General features: G+C 35.7%; 1 protein-coding gene across 2 annotated transcripts in view; it reads left to right on the forward strand.

The window, feature by feature from the left end:
- The window catches only part of SPOCK3 (SPARC (osteonectin), cwcv and kazal like domains proteoglycan 3), a 494,478-nt gene that overhangs the window by 197,830 nt on the left and 276,314 nt on the right, over positions 1 to 20,334 (forward strand). For both annotated transcript variants that reach the window (XM_015544275.2, XM_042983659.1), the window contains exon 4: positions 19,314 to 19,428. In XM_015544275.2, the coding sequence (XP_015399761.2) occupies positions 19,314 to 19,428 (115 nt within the window). The remainder of the gene's footprint in view (positions 1 to 19,313; positions 19,429 to 20,334) is intronic.

Genomic DNA, 20,334 nt, shown 5'->3' on the forward strand with positions numbered 1-20,334 from the left:
TGGGATTGAAACTGAAAGCCAGGTGATAGGTTTCTGGACCCTCAGGGGTAGATGAGGGAGTCAAAAGTGACTAGACAAAGGAAAGAAAGGGCCCCATCGAGGCATCTGCTGCCAGAGGTGACCTACGGGAGAATCTCCATGGAAACCACAACAGCAACCGTGAGGGGAAGAATCAGCAATTGAACATTTCCCACACGTGTCAGGAGGACTTGTCCTTTCCCACTGTTGTTTTATTTTGGACCAATGGCTACAGCTGTCAGAAACACATATTAGTGAGTCTGCAGGTGGGTTGGAGGAAACAAGAACTTTCCTTACCCCACTCCAGAATTTCAAAATCGAAGTAGGACCCCAGCTGGAGAATGAATGGGATATGGTGACATTCTAATTGTAGTTAAACTATTAGACATTCCATTATAAAAAACAAACAAACAAAAAACAACTGAAAACACTGCCTGAGTTTTTTTTTTTTTAACTTTCATAGTTGCCTGAACAACATCCTTATAATAAATCTCTTTATATATGTATACATATCTCCTATTGGTTATGTTTCTCTGGAGAATCCTTTGCATCGGAATGCTACTTTGGAACTCAGGTGACAAAATTGGGAAGTGATCTATTGTCCTGCATTGGTACAAAACCTACTGACACGTTGGCGTTCATACTCATGGTAGTCTTAGTGGGACTGAGAGACTTCCCTTTGGCATTCAGTGCACTCTAACACAGGGCATTGTGGGCGGGGGCATCAGAAACCTGACAGTTTGAAGAGGACGCCTGGTCAGAAGAATTTAAGTGGATTTGTTACTGAGATTTAAATTCAGGGACGCTCAATAATAACTAGCCAAGTCTGTATGTAGTTGTGCAGTATGTGTAGTATGTGTACGTGGTTGTGTAGTATGTAGTTACAATTTGAGTATAAATGTAAATGAGACTTAAGCGTACCCTCTTCAGACATAACAGTTACCTACAATATACTCTTTTTATTGAGATACAACTGACATACACCATTACATTAGCTTTAGGTGTACATGATTCAATATTTGTATATATTTTAAAGTCACAAGAAGTCTAGTTAACATCCGTCGGCATGTATAGTTACATATTTTTTTCTTGGGATGAAACTTTCAAGATTTACTTTCTTAGCAACTTTAAAATTTGCAATACTATATTGTTAACTCTAGTCACCATGCTGTACATTACATCTCTATGACTTATTTATTTTATTACTGGAATTTTGTACCTTGACCCCTTTTACCCATTTCCCTGTACTCCACCCTCATCCCAGCTTCTGGAACCACCAATCTGTTCTCTGTATCTCTAAGCTTTTGTTTGTTGGTTGGTTGGTTTGTTGGTTTTTAAAATTCCACATATGAATGAGATCATACCATATTTGTCTTTATCTATCTGATTTTATTTTATTTAGCATAATGCCCTCAAGTTTCATCCACGTTGTTGCAAATGGTAAGATTTCATTCTTTTTTATGAAGAGTATTCCATTGCATATCTATCTATACTTATATTTATAGCTATCTATCTATCATCTATGTATCTATGTATCTATCTATCCATCCATCTATTTATCTATCTAATCTCACATTTTCTTTATCCATTCATCCAACAGTGGAGACTGAAGGTTGTTTCTGTATCTTGACTATTGTGAATAAGTCTGGAATGAACATGGGGGTGCATATATCTTTTTGAGTTAGTACCTTTGTTTTCTTTTAATATCCAGGAATAGAATTGTTAGAATGTTTGGTAGTTCTATTTTTAATTTTTTAAGGAACTTCCACACTATTTTCCAAAGTGACTGCACCAATTACATTCCTACCAACATTGTGCAAGAGGTCCCTTTTCTCCACATCCTTGCCAACACTTTTTCTTATCTTTTTGATAATGGCCATTCTAAAAGACGTGGTATGATATCTCATTGTGATTTTGATTTGATTTCCCTAATGAGTAGAGAGTGATGTTGAGCATCTTTTCTTGTACCTGTTGGCCATCAGTATATCTTCTTTGGAAAAATGTCTATTCATAGTCTCTGTTCATTTTTAGATTGGATTGTTTGGTTTTGTTATTGACTCATATGAATTCTTTATATATTTTGGATATTAACCCCTTATCAGATATATAATTTGCAAATATTGTTTCACATTCAGCAGATTGCTGTTTCATTTTGTTGGTGGTTTATTTTGTTATGCAGAAACTTTTTAGTTTGATGTAGTACCACTTCTTAATTTTTGCTTTTGGCATCAGATCCAAAAAAATCATCACCAGGACCAATATCAAGGAGGTTACTGTCAATATTTTCTTCTAGGAGTTTTATGGTTGCAGGTCTTATATTCAAGTTTTTAATCCATTTTGAATTAATTTTCATATGATAAGATAGTAGTCCAGTTTCATTCTTTTGCATGTGGCTCTCCAGCTTTCTCCACACCATTTATTGGAGATACTGTCCTTTCCCCATCGGATATTCTTGGCTTTTTTTGTTATAAATTAATTCACCATATATATGTGCATTTTTTCCTGAGCTTTATATTCTGTTCCATTGATGATCTATGTGTCTGTTTTGTTTGTTTGTTTGTTTGTTTGTTTGTTTTTGGCTTGTTTGTTTTAAGATTTATTTTAATTTAATTTTTTTTTTTTTACATTTACTTATTTTTGAGAGACAGAGAGAGAGACAGAGCACAAGTGGGGGAGGGGCAGAGAGAGACTCTGAACTGTCATCACAGAGCTGGATGCGGCGTTCGAACTCACAGACCGTGAGATCGTGACCTGAGCCGAAGTCGGATGCTTAACTGACTGAGCCACCCAGGCGCCCCAAGATTTTATTTTTTAAGTCATTTTTACACCCAAAGTGGGACTCAAACTTAGAATCTCAAGATCAAGAGACACGTGCTCCACAGACTGAGCCAGCCAGGCACCCTTATGTGTATGTTTCTATGCTAAAACCATATTATTTTGATTAATGGATTTGTAGTATAGTTTGAAATCAGGGAGCATGATACCTCTGGCTTTGTTCTTTCTTAATATTGCTTTGACTATTTGGGATTTTTTTCTGGTTCCATGCAAATTTTAGGATTGTTTGTTTTATTTATGTGAAATGCCATTGGAATTTTGACAGGGAGTACATAGAATATACAGATTGACTTGAATATTAGTATGGAAATTTTAACAATATTAATTTTTCTCTTCTGGTCCATGAGCATGGAATATCTTCCATGTATTTGTGTATTCAATTTTTTTTCATCAGTGTCTTATTTTTTTGAATGTACGTCTTTTACCTCCTTGGTTAAATATATTTCTAGGAGTTTTATTCTTTTTTGATGTGATTATAAATGATGTTGTTTTCTTAATTTCTTTTTTTTTTCAAGTTTGTTATTAGTGTATAGAAATGCAGCAGATTTCTGCATATTGATTTTGCATCCTGCAACTTTATTGAATTCATGTATTAGTAGAGTTTTAAGGGTTTTATATATATATATATAACCCTTAAAATATATAATATATATATATATATATATATATATATATATATATATATATAACTCATGCCATCTAAATTCCAAAACTGAAGTACAATCATGGCTGGAGAATGATTCAGCTATGGAGACATTCTAAATTGTATGATGATTAAAGTGTGCTGGACATTCCACTATATAAAAAGCTATTAAAATACTGCCTGAGTTCTTATTTGAAAAGAGTAAATTATTAGGTGCAAGGAGCTAATATAACACTTTCTGAGAATTAGATAAAGAATCTGGTTACTTCTTGTACCCTTTAATCCAGGTTGTTCAATATATAACTATATATCAACATGAAAAGCTGAAACTCAAATGAGTAAAAAATATATATAATCTCTTTAGTCTATATCTGCCATATTCCAAATGAGAAAAGTACCTTAATATGTCCCTTAATTAGAAAAAAATGACAAAGTACAACCTAATTCAATAATTAGATAATAATTGGTTAAAATAATTCAATTTAATTTCTTTTGGTTATTAAGTCAGTTATTAAGTTGGTATAATAATTTGGTTATTAAGTTTCTCAGCTGCCTCCTCACTTCCTTTTTTTTCTTTCCAAGATAATGTGTACTTGGTCATACGTTGAGAAGGGCATAGTGAAAGATAGATTTGACCTCATCTTAGTCCTGTTGGGTGTAGACTCCTATCTCTCTTAGCCTACATCCATCTCACTGGCCCCACTCTATAACTTTTGTGCCAGGGTCACCATGGCAAGCCCTAGCAGCCCTCAAGTTGGTGATCATGCTGCATAAGGACTGAAGGTAGCCTTAAAAGTCCACTTTGACCCTTTGATTGAGTGATTCTCCCAACAGAGTTACTAAGATGTGCCAGTGCCCCAGAATATTCAAGGGCAGTCTTTGGGGTGGTGTTCATGTTCGAAAGATGGGGCAAGGAATGTCAAATGATCCCCTCTGTTTTACTCTCACTCATCTGAACATTGTCCAAAAGTTGTCTTGAAGGAAGCCTAAGAAAAGGGAAATAGAGATTGAGATTTAATTTTTTTTTTTTTTTTTGCTATCTGTCATTTGTTCTCTTCCTTTTTCCTCTCATTCAATCCCAGAAAGAATAATGGTCTCTTAATTGTTGTGGGCTGCTATAACAAAGTACCATAGGCTGGGCAGCTTATAAACAATAGATGCTTTGGAGGCCAGAAGTTTAAGATCAGGTGCCAGCATGGTGGGCTTCTGGGGAGACCTTCTTCCAGGTTGCAAACTATCATCTTCTCATTTTACCCTCATTTCATTCTTATGTGAGAAGGAAACACAGAGCTCCTAAGGTCTCTTTTATGAGGCACTAATCCCACTTATGAGTATTCCACCATCATGATCTAATTACTTCCTAAGGCCTCACCACTTAATACAGTGGTCCTTTCTTCTTGGGGGATATGTTCCGAGATCCACAGTGAATGCCTGAAACCATGGATAGTACTGAAACTTTTACATACTATTTTTTGTTTCCTATACCTACGTACCTATGATAAGGTTTGATTTATAAATTAGGCACACAAAGAGACGAGCAACAATAACTACCAATAAAACAGAATAACTAACTATACACTGTAATGAAAGTTATGTGGACATGGTCCTTTCCCTTTCTCCACATCTTATTCTACTTTCCTCACCTTGTGATGATGTGAGATGATAAAATGGTAAGATGAAGTGTGGTGATTGGCCTGACATTGGAATGTAGCTTTAGGCCACTATCCACCTTCGGATGTGTGGAGTAGGATCACTGCTTCCAGACGGTGGTTGACCACAAGTAGTAACTGAAAAATGCAGAAAGGGTAACCGTGCCTAAGGGGGGACTACTGTGCCATCATTTTGCAGGTGAGCATTTCAACAAATGAATTTTAGGGGGACATACACATTTAGTCCAGAACAAATGAGAAAGCCCTCCTTTCATTCCTCCCTTGTTTTAGAACTTTTCTCTGGTACTTGGTTAGTCTAAAAGAGATCCATTCCATACCACACAATAATCTTATCATCCTAGTCTTTCAGACTCATTGTTAGTTAATATACTTAAGTAGGGACAGCAATGGTATAATTAGAATCTGGAAACTACTTTTCCCAAGCCATTTTCTCACAAAATACTTAAATTTGCAAGTTCAGACCGAGTATTTTCTAGGTTCTTCTTCTTACATCTCACAGTGACATATATCAGTTTCTTCATAGGGTTAATAATATACAATAGAGTGAAGGTTTTGAATCCAAAAAGGCAATATTGACGCTTTTCAAATTATATTACTCATCATGCACATTTCAAAGTTGAATAATAACATACAACAACACTGGTTCCTTTTTACTTTGACCTTGTTTCCCCACTGATCAATCATGGAGTCCTTTAGAATTTACCATGTTTCAGTTTTGTTATCACTGTTGCACATGGTATTTTTATAATCATGTTCTTTGTAATAGCTTAGTAAGAAAAAATATACTTTTAATATTTAACATAAAAATAGTTATAAAGTTAACATCATAGCCATTTGCATCCACTGGTCCCATCATGTTTGATAAGGAGCCACATCTTGTAATTCTATAGGGCTTTGTTATGTCAGTCGCTAAAATTGGATTCTGCTCTAATGATTTGAGGCAGGCCCTGTGGGATCCTATTGCATTGTCAATTTACAACCCCAAGAATATGACTAAAAGTATTTTTGAATATTTTGGATATTTAGACAAATACTTTAGGCAACAAAAATGTCCAGTGTATTTAGGTTTATAAATTTGACAGTTTTGTGATATTAAATTTCCAGATGTGGTAAACCATTAATTTGATGCATCAATGCTAGAGATGCAGTCCTTTAGTAAATAGCAATTAGAGGTTTCCGTTTGCACCAGAGTAAAGTAAAGATTAAACTGTTTCACGAAACAAGCTGACTGAAAGGGCCCTATCAGAAAATACACCCTCATTTGATTTAGTCATTTGAGCAAACCAGAGGCTTTAATCTAATCCCACCTAAGTAGGTGGCAGGCAGTGAAAGCTTCATTTAACAGTAGTCAGATCAGTACTTTGCAAAGGATTATTTGGTTTTTTTGTGAGCCATGATATTAATTAGACATGACAAACTGAAGGCTACGGAAGACCCATAAGGTTTACTTACCTGCCAGGATAATTACCACCATTGCTTTACTAAGAATGTCTGCCATTGTTGTAACTACAGCTCTGTGCAAGCAGGACCGACCTGCTGAAAGAAGGAATATTTGAAAAAAGGTTTCCAAAGATTTAATTCATAAAATGTTCTGAAGATTACTATGTATATTTGGAAGTGTTCTTAGTTAGAAATTCTATCAACTTGTTGCTTCAGCCAGTATTATCGTTGGTTTTACAAAATATTAGTCTTTTTAAAACTTGGGCATTCTTAAAAGCTCTTTCTGTTTTTAGGACAGTTAAATTCTGGCAGTTACGTCTAAAGTCTTATGTAGACCTTGCTAGTAGGATTTGAATGCAGATTTGAGTAAATGAGATCCTGTTCTGCATTCTCTTTCCTATTATGACTTGCTTTTCATTAATTTAACCTATCTGCATTGTGCAGCATTTATTACAAAAGAACATACCCCTTGATGCAGAATTGATTTTTCAGAGGTGAAATTTGCACCTTTGATTTTTGATTGTATGCTCTGCTGCCCTGAGATGATTGATTGAGAAAGACCTTAAATATTCTCATGGAGGATGGAGACTTCAAAAGATGCCTCAGGAGAAAAAAAACCAGGATTTTTTTTTAATTAATGCATAGTTTACGTGCAATAAGATGCAATAGTTGAAAATGTACAGTTTGATGCATTTTGGTGAGTGCAGATAATTGAATTAACACTACCTCCTTTAAGATAAAGAACATTTCCATCACTCCAGACATTCCCCGAATTGCATCCTCTGCCCAATCCCCCTGGTTGCCTACCCCCAATCCAGGCAATCACTGTTCTGATTTCTTTCACTTTAATTTACTTTAGCTTGTTCTGTATATAACTTGATACAAATGGAAGTACATTGCATGTAAACTTTCCTTTATGCCATTTTTTTCCTATAGTGGTTTTGAGATTTATCTAACAGTATTGCATTTTTCAGGGGTTTGTTTTGTTTTATTTGTTTTATTGCTGTAGCATTGCCTTTGTATGACAACAGTCATCTGTTGATGCATGTTTGGGTTAGTTCTTATAAATAAACATTCCATGACTATTTTGTAGTCTTTTTGTGAACATTCAAATATTTTCTTGGATAAATTCAAAGATGTAGTATTGTTTAATTATATAACAAACTGCCGAAATATTTTCCAAAGGGATTGTGAGAGGTATCAATTTACTGACTCTCATCTCTCAATTCCCTTTTCGTTGCCTGTTCTGCAATGATAGAACAGGATCCTGTAGGCATGTCTTGTAACAAGCAGAAATTAAGCGTCGTCAATGTAGGGAACTGCAAGGGCATTGCAGAGCGAAGGACTTCTCTTTCTGGCTCTGGAATACTTCTTTTTGTCCTTCTACTGCAGTGGTGCGTGAAGGAGAGACATGCAGGGGTGCTCTACCACACCTGCATGTAGAGTACGTATAGTCCCACAGCAGGTTTGCATACCTTGTTTTGGTGGGAACTGTGTACTCCAGGTCTTGCACTTGGAAATGGGCTCCCAATGCCTCAACTCCCTCCATACACTCCTGCTGGCTTCAGCCCACTTGAATACTGGTTGAGTGTTTCCTGCTCATTCCCAGCTGTGATTCCCTTCCTTTCAGCCTCTGTGCACCTGTACCAGATGGGTGGGGGGAAGAGGTATGGTATTGCCCACTTTGCCAGTGACTATGGACCAACCAGCTCTGGCCCTGCTAACTAAATAGACTTCTGAGCCATCCAGTGTACTTCAACCTTCTCCAATGAGAATTGAATCCCAAACCTGAGGAGGAGGCACACCTTTCTAGTTTGGCTCTTCCACTGATACTTCATATTATTACTAGAGTATTCTTGAGAGACTTTTTTACTCCTTTTTTTGACAGTTATTCTTTTATTATAATTAATAATTCCTTATTTTATTTATTCTTATTTTTATTTTAGAGAGAGAGAGAGAGACAAAGAGGAGGGGGGTGGGCGCAGGGGAGAGAGAGAGAGAGAGAGAGCGAGAGCGAGAGAATCTTAAGTAGGCTCCACGCTCAGCACAGAGCTGATGTGGGCGCGATCCCACAACCATGAGCTGATGACCAGAGACAAAATCAAAAGTTGGATGCTCAACCAACTAAGCCACACAGGAGCCTCAGCAATTCCTTATTTTAAACTTTCCCTATTTGAGGTACTAAGTCTTTTGTCTCCTAATTGTACCTGGACTACTAACAGTAACCTGTAACATTCTATACTGCCCACCAGCTGTGTGTTAGGGTTGGTTGATCTAATTCTGGCCAACACTTCTGTGTTCAGTTTTTTTAATTTTAACATTTCTTCTAGTAGTGAGGTGTGCTCACTTACTGTGCTTTTAATTTTATAGCAGATTGAATAGATGATATCAGGAGAATATCTCCTGATTCACACCCAATTCATACCCAAGGTTAGATGGTCATAAAATCATTCCTTGTTTATACATATACACCTCTCTGTGCATGTAAGTGTGTAAACTATCTAATGGTAGCAATGTTTGACACAACTTTCAGAGGAAACCTATCTGTGCTTAGAAGTCTTGTTTTAGTTCTATGTATGTATGTATGTAGGTGGGTATGTATGTATTAATTTATATATGAGTGAGAGAGAGCTCACAAGCAGGGCAGGGGAAGGGTAGAGGGACGGAGACATAATCTGAAACTGGCTCTAGGCTCTAAGCTGTCAACACAGAGCCTGATGTGGGGCTTGAACTCAGGAGCAGTGAGATCAGGACCTGAACTGAAGTCAGATGCTTAACTGACTGAGCCACCCAGGAGCCCCTGGCCTCATTGTTCTTTAAAAAGAGTTCATGGATTCTGTGTCTCCCTCTCTCTGCCCCCCCCCCCCACTCATGTGCAGGCATGCGTGTGCACGTGCTCTCTCTCTCAAAAATAAACATTAAAAAAAGAGTTCATGTAGAATGTATTTTTACTTTTAAATAGGAAAAATAGAAGAGTAAACTTCATTTAGGAAAATGGTGAGTTTAGAGTCAGTGGCTTTTATTGGACTGAGATAATTCTGTGTCCTAATTGAGGACTGAGAAAAGCAGAGTGTCACTTAAAGTGGGCCAGATATCCTCCTGTAGGATGGTTAGAAGAGCTGTATGGCAAATTCTAAGAGATTTTATAAGACCTTAATAACTAGCAACAAAAGTACAAATGATAATGCCAAATATGCTGTTTTCTATATGTCTGGAAGTATTTATGCAGAGTTGCATAAACAGTTTTTCAACACAGTGGTAATATATTTTTTAAAGTTTATATATTTATTTTGAAAGAGAGACAGAGAGAGACAGACAGACAGAGAGAGAGAGAGAGAGAGAAAATGAGCATGAGAAAGAGGGGGAGAGAGAGAATCCCACATCCACACTGATGTGAGGCTCTATCTCACAAACCATGAGATCATGACCTGAGCTGAAATCAAGATTCTGATGTTTAACCAACTGAGCCACCCAAGTGCCCTCAACTCAGTGTTAATATTTAAAAATATTTCTTCTTTTTTATATAAAAGCTCCCATGTAAGTTAAGGTATGCAATTATAGAATATATTATTTTGCATTTTAGAATTAGACCAATCTCTTTCATTTCTAGATGAAAACACTAAGATATAGAATCATCAAGGAACTACAGGTAAACATTATTTCAGTAAGCTAAGACATTATTGCCCTATTAGTAGAGACTTTTTTTATGATTTTATTTTAGGCACCCTCTTAGTAAGTATTAACTGAATCATAGATGTATTTACCTCAAATATTAGAATGAAAGTCCTAAGTATAAAGCTTTATGATGAGGATTCATTATCATCATTTTTATGTACCAAATAATATTTGAGAATGAAAACCTGTAAAAATAATAGGTTTTTACATATAGTCAAGTATTCTGAAATTCATCTCTTCTATAAAAGGAACACTATTAACATTTATCACTTTAAGGAGTGTGGAAGATATGATATCTTGACAAAGTAAAAGAACGACAAAGAACAAAAGACCATGACATTTTTAAATTGTCATTAGTACTTTAACTAATACTAGACTGGATGTTGCACAAAATTCTGCCTTATAATAGCATCTAGAGTTTTTATTATCTTTGAGTTATCAATGTAGTAGTCAGTTGTATTTCATACAGTTGTATAAGATGGGATATTATTGGAATAAATATTGTGATATTTTGATACATATTTACTACAAAAGAAATTAATGCAGCAGTTGCATTCAAATCTGCTGATTGTGTGTGGATCTCCACATTTAATGTTTGAAATGGGGAGACCAGAGTTACAGTGGAAGGATGTTACATAACTAAAGTAATATTAAGGTTTAAAACTAAGAAAAGTCACTCCAAAGACTTGCAGCCACATTTAATCACATTTAGCACCACAAAATTGGCTGTCAAAAGTCTAATTAACTATCAGGCATTAGCTCTATTTTCCATGCTGCTCACTTGCACTGCGTTTCATTAGAACATCTGGCAAGTTGAAAAAAATTCCCTAGAAAACCACTTCTTCTTATAGTTTTACAACATAGAGTTTTAGTGAAACCAACTGTTGTTAAAACAACAACAAAAATATATTCAGTGCTTCATTGTTGAACCGTGAAGGTTTTTAAAACATGTTTGAGTTACCGGTCACTTCATTTTATGTGAAAACACACAATTAAGCTTAAAGAGACATTTCACCAAGTGAACGCTGATGGGTATGCATCTTACTTTAATTTTATGCCTTTCACTATATAGCGATGTTGCAATTTTTCCAACAGTTTTCCAAAATTTAAATCCAGCTCTCGATGGCACAATTCACCTGCTCTTAAATCATGATGAATGTTTAACTTAAGTTTTTGTTTTCTTGATTTTTTTTCCTAGTGGCTGAAGAGTTCTTTCATTACCTAAATGTACTTCTGTTACCAGTTGAAATTCAAAGAGAAGGATATATTTGCTGATGTGTTTGCTATAATAGATGGAGATAAGCATTTCACAGCACAAAGTTTTGATGATAAGAAAATACTATAATATCTGAGGGGTAAAGCTGACTGCTTACAGAGAACCACAGGCTAAAAACAGACTTATTAATTGGTGGCAACTGATGGCAAAATAACATGAAATCATATTTTTATTGTGGCTAGAAAAAAGTAATTATCAAATAAGAATGCCAGACACAGATAAATTATCCTTTAAAATTGATTGGAAAATAAAGATACATTCAGAGAAATATATAAAAGGTATGGCACAAATTGCACATGTTGAAAAAACCATAAAATGATATGCTTCAACAACTAAAATTATATGAGAGGACCCAAAAGACAGCGTGAACTGCAAGAAACAATTATGGGCAAATAAATTGGTAGGCTTGATAAGTTTAAATTAGCTATGTCAGTAAAAATAATAATAGAAATACGGACTCTTTCGGGGTGCCTGGTTGGTTCAGTTGGTCTAGTGTTCAACTCTTGATTTTGGCTCAGGTCATGATCTCACCATTCATGAGATCCAGCCCCACATCAGGCTCTACTCTGACAGTGCAGAGCCTGCTTGGGATTCTCTTTCTCCTCCCCCTCTGCCCTTCCACCAATTATGCTCTCTCTCTCAAAATAAATAAATAAATTAAAAAAATAAAAAAAATATTTAAAAAATACTATTTTGCAGTGGTTCTATGGTAAAGTACAGAGGAACTCATGGAAATTGGTGTGGAAGTCGAAGGTCAAAGATTTGGTGTTAACATGGAACTCTTCACAAGAAGGGTAATCTACTTATTGTATGGTTATTCTCATCCAGTGATGCTCGATGTGTATGTAAATCTAAAGGAAATCACTAAAAGAGATTGTATAACTTCCAAACTAGCAGAAAGAAAAAGGTACTAAAAAAATATAATTAATACACTATGAGGAAGGAAAGAAGAAAGAAAGATAAGGAAAAAAAGAAACAAAATGTTGCAGAATTGAAAACACAAAAGAAAGCCATAAAGAAGAGTGCAATTACATTTAAAAAAAGTCACAGTTGAGGGGCGCCTGGGTGGCTCAGTCAGTTGAGCATCCAACTTCGGCTCAGGTCATGATCTCACAGTCCGTGAGTTCAGAATGTCGGGCTCTGTGCTGACAGCTCGGAGCCTGGAGCCTGTTTCAGATTCTGTGTCTCCCTCTCTCTCTGACCCTCCCCCATTCATGCTCTGTCTCTCTTTGTCTCAAAAATAAATAAACATGAAAAGGTTTTTTTAAATAAAAAAAAAGTCACAGTTGAAACAAAAGAAGAGATAGGTCCCCTTAGACTGTGCTTATAAATCTGCCCAAGAGTTCTTGAGAGCATTGTTAAAATATAAAAATTAAGAATTAAAAATAAAGGAGTTCCGACAAAAGTTAGCTGGGCAAATACTAATCAAAAGAAAATCAGTTGCAGCTGTATTCATTACAGAAAAAGGCCACAAATGGTGGAGGTCAGGTGCTAGACATTTATTCAGCTGATTCATATCCCATTGCCTCAGCATACCTATTCCAACAGACCATGCTTGATCCTCCCAAAACCATCTTCTATTTTTGCTCTGTAGTCAGCATTGTCCCCATGCCCATCTTCCTTTACAGTGGATTCTTATCCTTTGTCTCCTGGATATTTGTTAGTTTTCTTGTCTTGACCAAAAATTATTCAAAGCGTAACCAAATTTTTGTGAGTGATCTCTTTACCATACAAACCTAAGTATGTCACTCTCCAAATTAAAATCATTCAGTGACATGGCCTTACCTATAAGGTAGAACTCCAAAAGGTAAGAAGCTTTCATCCGCCTCTCTAGTGTTGTTTTGTTTTGTTTTGGTTTTCCAGAATACTTGAAGGCAGTATGTACATTTTGTATTTCATCCCTCCTGAACTATCTGTCATTCCAGGAGTAGGGCATCCTTTTATACTTTTATGCATTTATACTGGCTTCATATACTGGGGTTTTCTTTCATTTTGTTCATTGTACGTATTTCAAAATCTACCTAAGTTTTCATTCATTCTAATTATCCCCCATTCCTTCACCGGTATGTGTGTACATTTTCACATAGCTAACTATATATACATACACACATATATGTATATAATTTCCACTTGATGCATTCTAATTGCTTTTCCTATATATCTCCTTTCTAATAAGAATGCTGAATGTGTTGAGGGGAGGATCCATTCTACATAGGATTTATGGTGCCAAAAGTGCATGCTGAAATGTACTAACACTCTTTGAAAAAAGAATGTGAATTTGGAGATCATCTAGTCCAGAAATCTTTAATTTTTAGATGAACCTATCAGACTATATAGAAGTTAGTAGTTTGAAAAATCTGAATCAGTATTGGGAAAGTTAAGTTTTTACTGTATTTGTCAAGTTTCTAAGAAACATTTTTTCTGAAATTGACTTAGCTAAGGTGACTGGTTCATCATTAACCCCACTAAAAATAAGGTGCAGAATTATTTAAGAGGGCTTTAGCCTAGAATAATTAGGACTTAATTTAAAAATCTAGGCTTTTTGTGGATAAACACTGCTAAATTCTAGAAGTCAGTTTGTACAGGTTAAGAGTTCCGATTTTCTCTGTTAAAGTTTATTTCAGTTCTTGACAGTAACAATAAAACCTATTTTTCCACCTTAATGACACCACTTTTTGCCTTTCCTTTCAATACCACTTGCACAGAATATGAATACTAATGATTTCTCTGCTGAATTGAGAATTCAGCACCTTTCAGTCACTGTCCCCGTTTGTTTTCTTGACCTGCCATCCGCATTGTGTGTCCTTACTTTTCAGTTCCCCTTACATAGGGACTTCTTTTCAAGAATTAGATCTTTCTTCATTGACATACCTGTCTACACTTACATTTGTTTTCTGCTCACACCAATCCTTGCTGGTGCAGGCACTTCCTCCCACATTAGCAGCTGGATCAGGCTGGATATGCCCTAGCTTACTCTGGTCTAGAAATTAGTGGGGGAATCTGGACTAAAAACCGAATATTCTGGAGGAAGAGTGAGGGAAATCCTGTATCACAAATGAAATGCAACTACATCATAGATGAAAGTATCAGGCTGTTGTTTAGTATGCAGACTGCTTTGTTTGGAAACAAAACAATACAAAAACAGTATTCGTTAGATCCCCAGGTTAGTTCACATCCATAAGAAAGATTATGAAAGATTAAGACAAAAAGAATATACCCAAATGAATTCAAGTGCACTGACTGAAATCTTTTTTACTGGATGCTTGGGTTATTTTACTGGATGCCTGAGAAAAAGTTAAATACAGTAATGTGGAATAGAACAGGAAACGCTAATTGGAATGAGATGGAAAGAAGAGGATAGCAACAGAGGGAGGTGATGAATTTATGCCAGGCTATTTTAAAATACAGGATTAAGTCTAATCCATGGGCTTCAGTCTAGGGGAAGATGGCTATGTTATTGTTGTGATTTCAAGAATAAAATCTCAAGCATCTGTATTTACAGTGTGTGATATTTTATAATTTTTAAGCTGCCAACAATGTAAGTTCTACTCAAAAATACACACGGTTAAAATCACATGCACAGAGATCTTTTCCTTAGTGCAGATTCTATGTATTTGATTCTTTTGTTCACCTGACAAAAGAATCTCCTGACACTACTACACTTAAATTTTTTTTTAATTTTTATTTGTTTTTGAGAGTGAGACAGAGAGACAAAATGCGAGTGGAAGAGACACAAAATCTGAAGCAGACTCCAAGCTCAGAGCTGGCAGCACAGAGCCTGACTCAGGGCCTGAACCCACGAACTGTGAGATCACGTCCTGAGCCAAAGCCGGGCGCTCAACCTATTGAGCCCATGAGGCACCCCAATACTGCTACTCTTTTATTTGATCCTTTATGCAGAATTTTATGTAAAATTTTCATTGAATTTATTTTCATGTGCTATATTTGTTCCAGTAATTTCCTTCTTATTATACACAAATTTTTGAGTTCTGATGTCTTTAATTAGGTAGATGTAATGTAAGAGGTGTAATGGAATTTTAGAAAATTATCTAATGCATGCTGTATCAGGTAAAGAAAACTAGAAAGAATAACTAAAAATAACTATCAATGGTCTGCATTTGGTGTGTAACTAGGTTAGATTAGTCATGATAGTTTCATATGTACCATAGTGTTGTATTTCAAAACAAAAACACTCCCCTTTCGGAACAATATGTCATAGGTTAAATATATTCACAATGAGTGTATGACATGTGAATATAAGATACAGTCGTAGGTACAAAGACATTGTTTTGTTTTGTTTTTTGTTTTAGGCAGAATTATTTAATTTTAATCAACATTTAAAAGTGATATTAACAACTAAAACTCAAAATAGACTAACGATTAGAAATAACAATACATTTTAATACCTTCTAAGTTATTGTATGTTTTTCCTTTATGTTGTCTAACAAGAAATCATGCAGTTTTAAGGTACAGTAGTTCAATAAGACGGTTTTCTAATTTGTGATGGTTTAAACAGCTACAGTATAATTAGAATGTTCTAGCAATTTTCATTTGCATGGTGAACAAAGTATATTAAACATTTCATAGAAAATAAAATAGGGGCGCCTGGGTGACTCAGTCAGTTGAGCATCCGATGTTGGCTCAGGTCATGATCTCATGGTCTGTGGGTTTGAGCCCCACATCGGGCTCTGTGCTGACAGCTCAGAACCTGGGGCCTGTTTAAGATTCTGTGTCTCCCTCTGGGGCGCCTGGGTGGCACAGTCAGTTAGGCGACCGACTTCAGCTCAGGTCATGATCTCACAGTTTGTGAGTTCAAGCCCCGTGTCGGGCTCTGTGCTTGACAACTCAGAGCCTGGAGCCTGCTTCAGGTTCAGTGTCTCCCTCTCTCTCTGCTTCTCCCCTGCTCGTGCTCTGTCTTCCTCTGTCTCTTTCTTTTCTGTCTCTCAAAAAGAAATAAACATAAAAAAATTAAAAAGAAAAAAGATTCTGAGTCTCTTTCGCTCTCTGCCCCTCCCCTGCTCATGCTCGTGTGTGCTCTCTGTCTCTTAAAAATGAATAAAAAACATTTGAAAAAAGAAAATAAAATAGCTAATATTGTTTATCTTAAATTTTGAAATTATTCATAAATTAAGAGAAGCTATACTTGATCTAATCATTGCCTGTCAAAAACTTTTTTTTTTTTTTTTTTTTTTTTTTAGTATGGAGGAAATTTAAACATTTGTGTTCCAAATAGATGCAGTCATTGTACTGACCACTTTATTATGGTGTAAGATGTCTCTTAGTAAATATCTTATCAACTATATGTGTTAGTATGTTTAATTTGAGTTGAGTATTTGAAATCTCAAGAGTTTAGTTGAAATATATATTTTTAAACAAAGAAAATATGTTTTTATTTTTAATTAATTTATTTAAATTCAATTTAGTTAACATACAGTATAATATTGCTTTTTGGAGTAGAATGCAGTGATTCACTACTCATGTATAACACCCGATGCTCATCCCAACAAGTGTCCTCCTTAATGCCCGTCACCCATTTAGCCCATCCCCACACCAATACCCCTCCAGCATCCTCGGTTTGTTCTCTGTATTTAAAGGTCTCTTATGGTTTGCTTCCCTCTCTGTTTTTCTTATTTTTCCTTCCCTTCCTCTACGTTCATCTTTTTTTGTTTCTTAAATTCCACATATGAGAGAAATCATATGATATTCCCCTTTCTCTGACTGACTAAAAGCATCTCTCTATATAATTTATAACTGCATTTTATTGAAATTAGGTTTATTTATTGGTTATCAAAACGTATTCACTTTCATTAGGTTATTGATTTAACACATTCATAAAGCTAAATTTGATATATACACCAGATGTTACCTCTAGTTTACTCTAGGTTTAAGATTTGAAGGGGCGCCTGGGTGGCTCAGTCGGTTAAGTGTCCGACTTCGGCTCAGGTCACGATCTCGTGGTCCGTGAGTTCGAGCCCCGCGTCGGGCTCTGGGCTGACGGCTCAGAGCCTGGAGTCTGCTTCCGATTCTGTGTCTCCCTCTCTCTCTGCCCTTCCCCGTTCATGCTCTGTCTCTCTCTGTCTCAAAAATAAATAAAATGTTAAAAAAAAAATAAAAAAAAAAGATTTGAAAAGATTGGCTCAAATCCACATTTCATGTTCAGCAAAGAGCTCAGGGCTTTACCAAAAACTTTTGTATATTCCAAATAAAAATTTTCAGGTCACTTAGGTTCCACTTTTCTATATGCATTAGAATTTTATTTTCAGCTTTCATCTTGCATGGGTTACTTCTCTCAGTTGTGACATGTACCCAAAGCGAACACTCAGCACCTTTTTCTTATTTGTGCCAACTCCCTCACTGGCTTTCCACCCATGAAAATCACAACAAAATATCATCGGACATCACCAATAATAATTACCAATAGCAGCATTATTCATAATAAACAAAAGGTAGAAACAACCAAAATTCCCCTCAACTCTTGAATGGATAAATAAAATGTGGCATCTCTATATAGAGAAGTGGTATTCAGCAATTTAAAGGAATAAAATAGTGATACATGGTACCATATCGTTGGACCTTGAAAACATAGTTTCAAACAAAGGAAGCCAGTCACAGAAGACCACATATATGTAATTCTATTTACATAAAGAAAGAATAGGCATATCTGTAGAAATTAGATTAGTGGGTGCTACTATTCATGGATGTGAGGGAGCTGGGGGAGTTGGGGCTTGGAGTGTGATGACTAAAGGGTATCCTTTCTTTGAGAAGATAAAAGTGTTCTAAACTTGGGGTGCCTGGGTGACTCAGTCGGTTGAGCATTTGACTCTTGATTCGGCTCGGGTCATGATCTCAAGGTTCGCGGGATAGAGGCCCCAGTTGGCCTCTGGGCTGACAGTGCAGTCTGCTTAGAATTCTCTCTCTCCCTCTTTCTCTGTCCCTCCCCTGGTCATGCTCTGGCACACACTCTCTCTTTCTCAAAATAAATAAATTACCATTTAAAAAATACTCTAAAATTGATTATGATAATAGTTGCACAGTTGTGAATATACTGAAAGCCACTGAATTTAAACATTAATGGAATGAATTGTATGCAAATTAAATCTCAATAAGACTCTTGTTTAAAATATCACCGACAAATCACACACTCTTTGTGTTGACATCCATCAAGATAGGGGTTTTGTCTAGAGAAATGGGGGTTCAGACATCAGGCACAAGCAATTTAAAAATGAAAATGCAATATCTCAGTATTATTACCAGGATACACTCAACCAGCCCCCTAGTACAGCTATAGACTCTTCTTGCATATCAGAGGACTCATTAACGCCCACTAGAATCTTTTGGGCTTACTCCCTTAGGTCCACCTACCTGCATCTATCTAGGGAAAGCAAAAGTATAAATTATAATCCTCAACTGACACAAGATATTACAGTAAAATGCCCCAACTTTATTCTGCACCTTATTGCTTAGAAGACAGTAACGACTATAGGAAATTTTGGTCTTAAAGTTTCTATTTTGATTATACATTGTTTGGTCATAAGGTTGCATGCATTTTAGCTTCCAAGTAGAATAAGATTAAATTGCAGCCATCTATTAACTCTGAGTTATATGGGTAAAAATAGAAGTATCTCTTAGAAGAGGAGGAATGTGAAGAAAATTTAGAGATGAACTGCTATGTAAATTTCTTGATCAAATCGTTTGATGAGATGAGATACCTCCATTTTATTGAAACGTATCTTAATATTTTCTGAACTTTTTTTAGCTTTAGATCCAGCCAAAGATCCATGCTCAAAGATGAAATGTAGTCGGCATAAAGTATGCATTGCTCAAGATTCTCAGACTGCAGTGTGCATTAGTCACCGGAGGCTTACACACAGGTAAACATTATTAAATTAAATTTCACTGATTGAACAGTATTCCTTACTATGAATAACTGCAGAATGTAAATATTTGGCAATGTCTGCTAAGCTTATATCCAGAGTTTTATTGAAACAATTTCAGAAGATTGGTTAATATAATTATGATTCACTTGGGTTAAACACTAATCAATCAGAATTACTATGGATTATAGAATTTAGGCATATATTATTAAATAAAGAGGAGTTTGTGGAGATTGAAGTACTATATCTGCATACTCACACTTTTTCAACTTTAAGGAGTAAGTACCATTTTGGTACCCTCTAAATATTTACGCTTATGCCTATTTTCCTCAAAGAAGAATTGGAAACAAAGTTAAAGGGCAAATAATAATAATAATAATAGTAATAATAATAATAATAATAAACAAGACAAAGAAAAAATGAAACAAATGATTGATGTTCATTAAAAAAGAAAAAGTCACAGTATAGAGATATGGACCTAGAACCCTTCAGGACACCTACCTTTAAGGAAGCACTCATACTGGTAGAGTCCTTGTAGTCTGGAAGCTGGCACAAAATTCCAAGAGAAGAAAGAGTTTTAAATGTTGTGTTACAATGATATCACTGCTTCTGTCAGATAAGCTCTATTTTGAGAAGGATCAGTAATTTAGAAACAGCCTGTGTAGTTTCATGCTGTCTTAAGTATTGAAACATGGCACAACCAAAAGTGAAATCACAGGTAACTGACTGAAGTAAGCAGGTGTATCTATCCCCTTTATTACTTTTAAAAGAATTCTCTTTATGGGAACACTCTCTTTTGTGACATTGGGACTGTACTGCTTTTACGTCAAATGAGCAAGGGAATTTCACTGTCTGGGTATGTTCAGAGATTAATTGCATTTTTATTTTAGTGTCCTTACTCTA

This window comes from Panthera tigris, chromosome B1, assembly GCF_018350195.1.
Source record: "Panthera tigris isolate Pti1 chromosome B1, P.tigris_Pti1_mat1.1, whole genome shotgun sequence".
Lineage (NCBI taxonomy): Eukaryota > Metazoa > Chordata > Mammalia > Carnivora > Felidae > Panthera > Panthera tigris.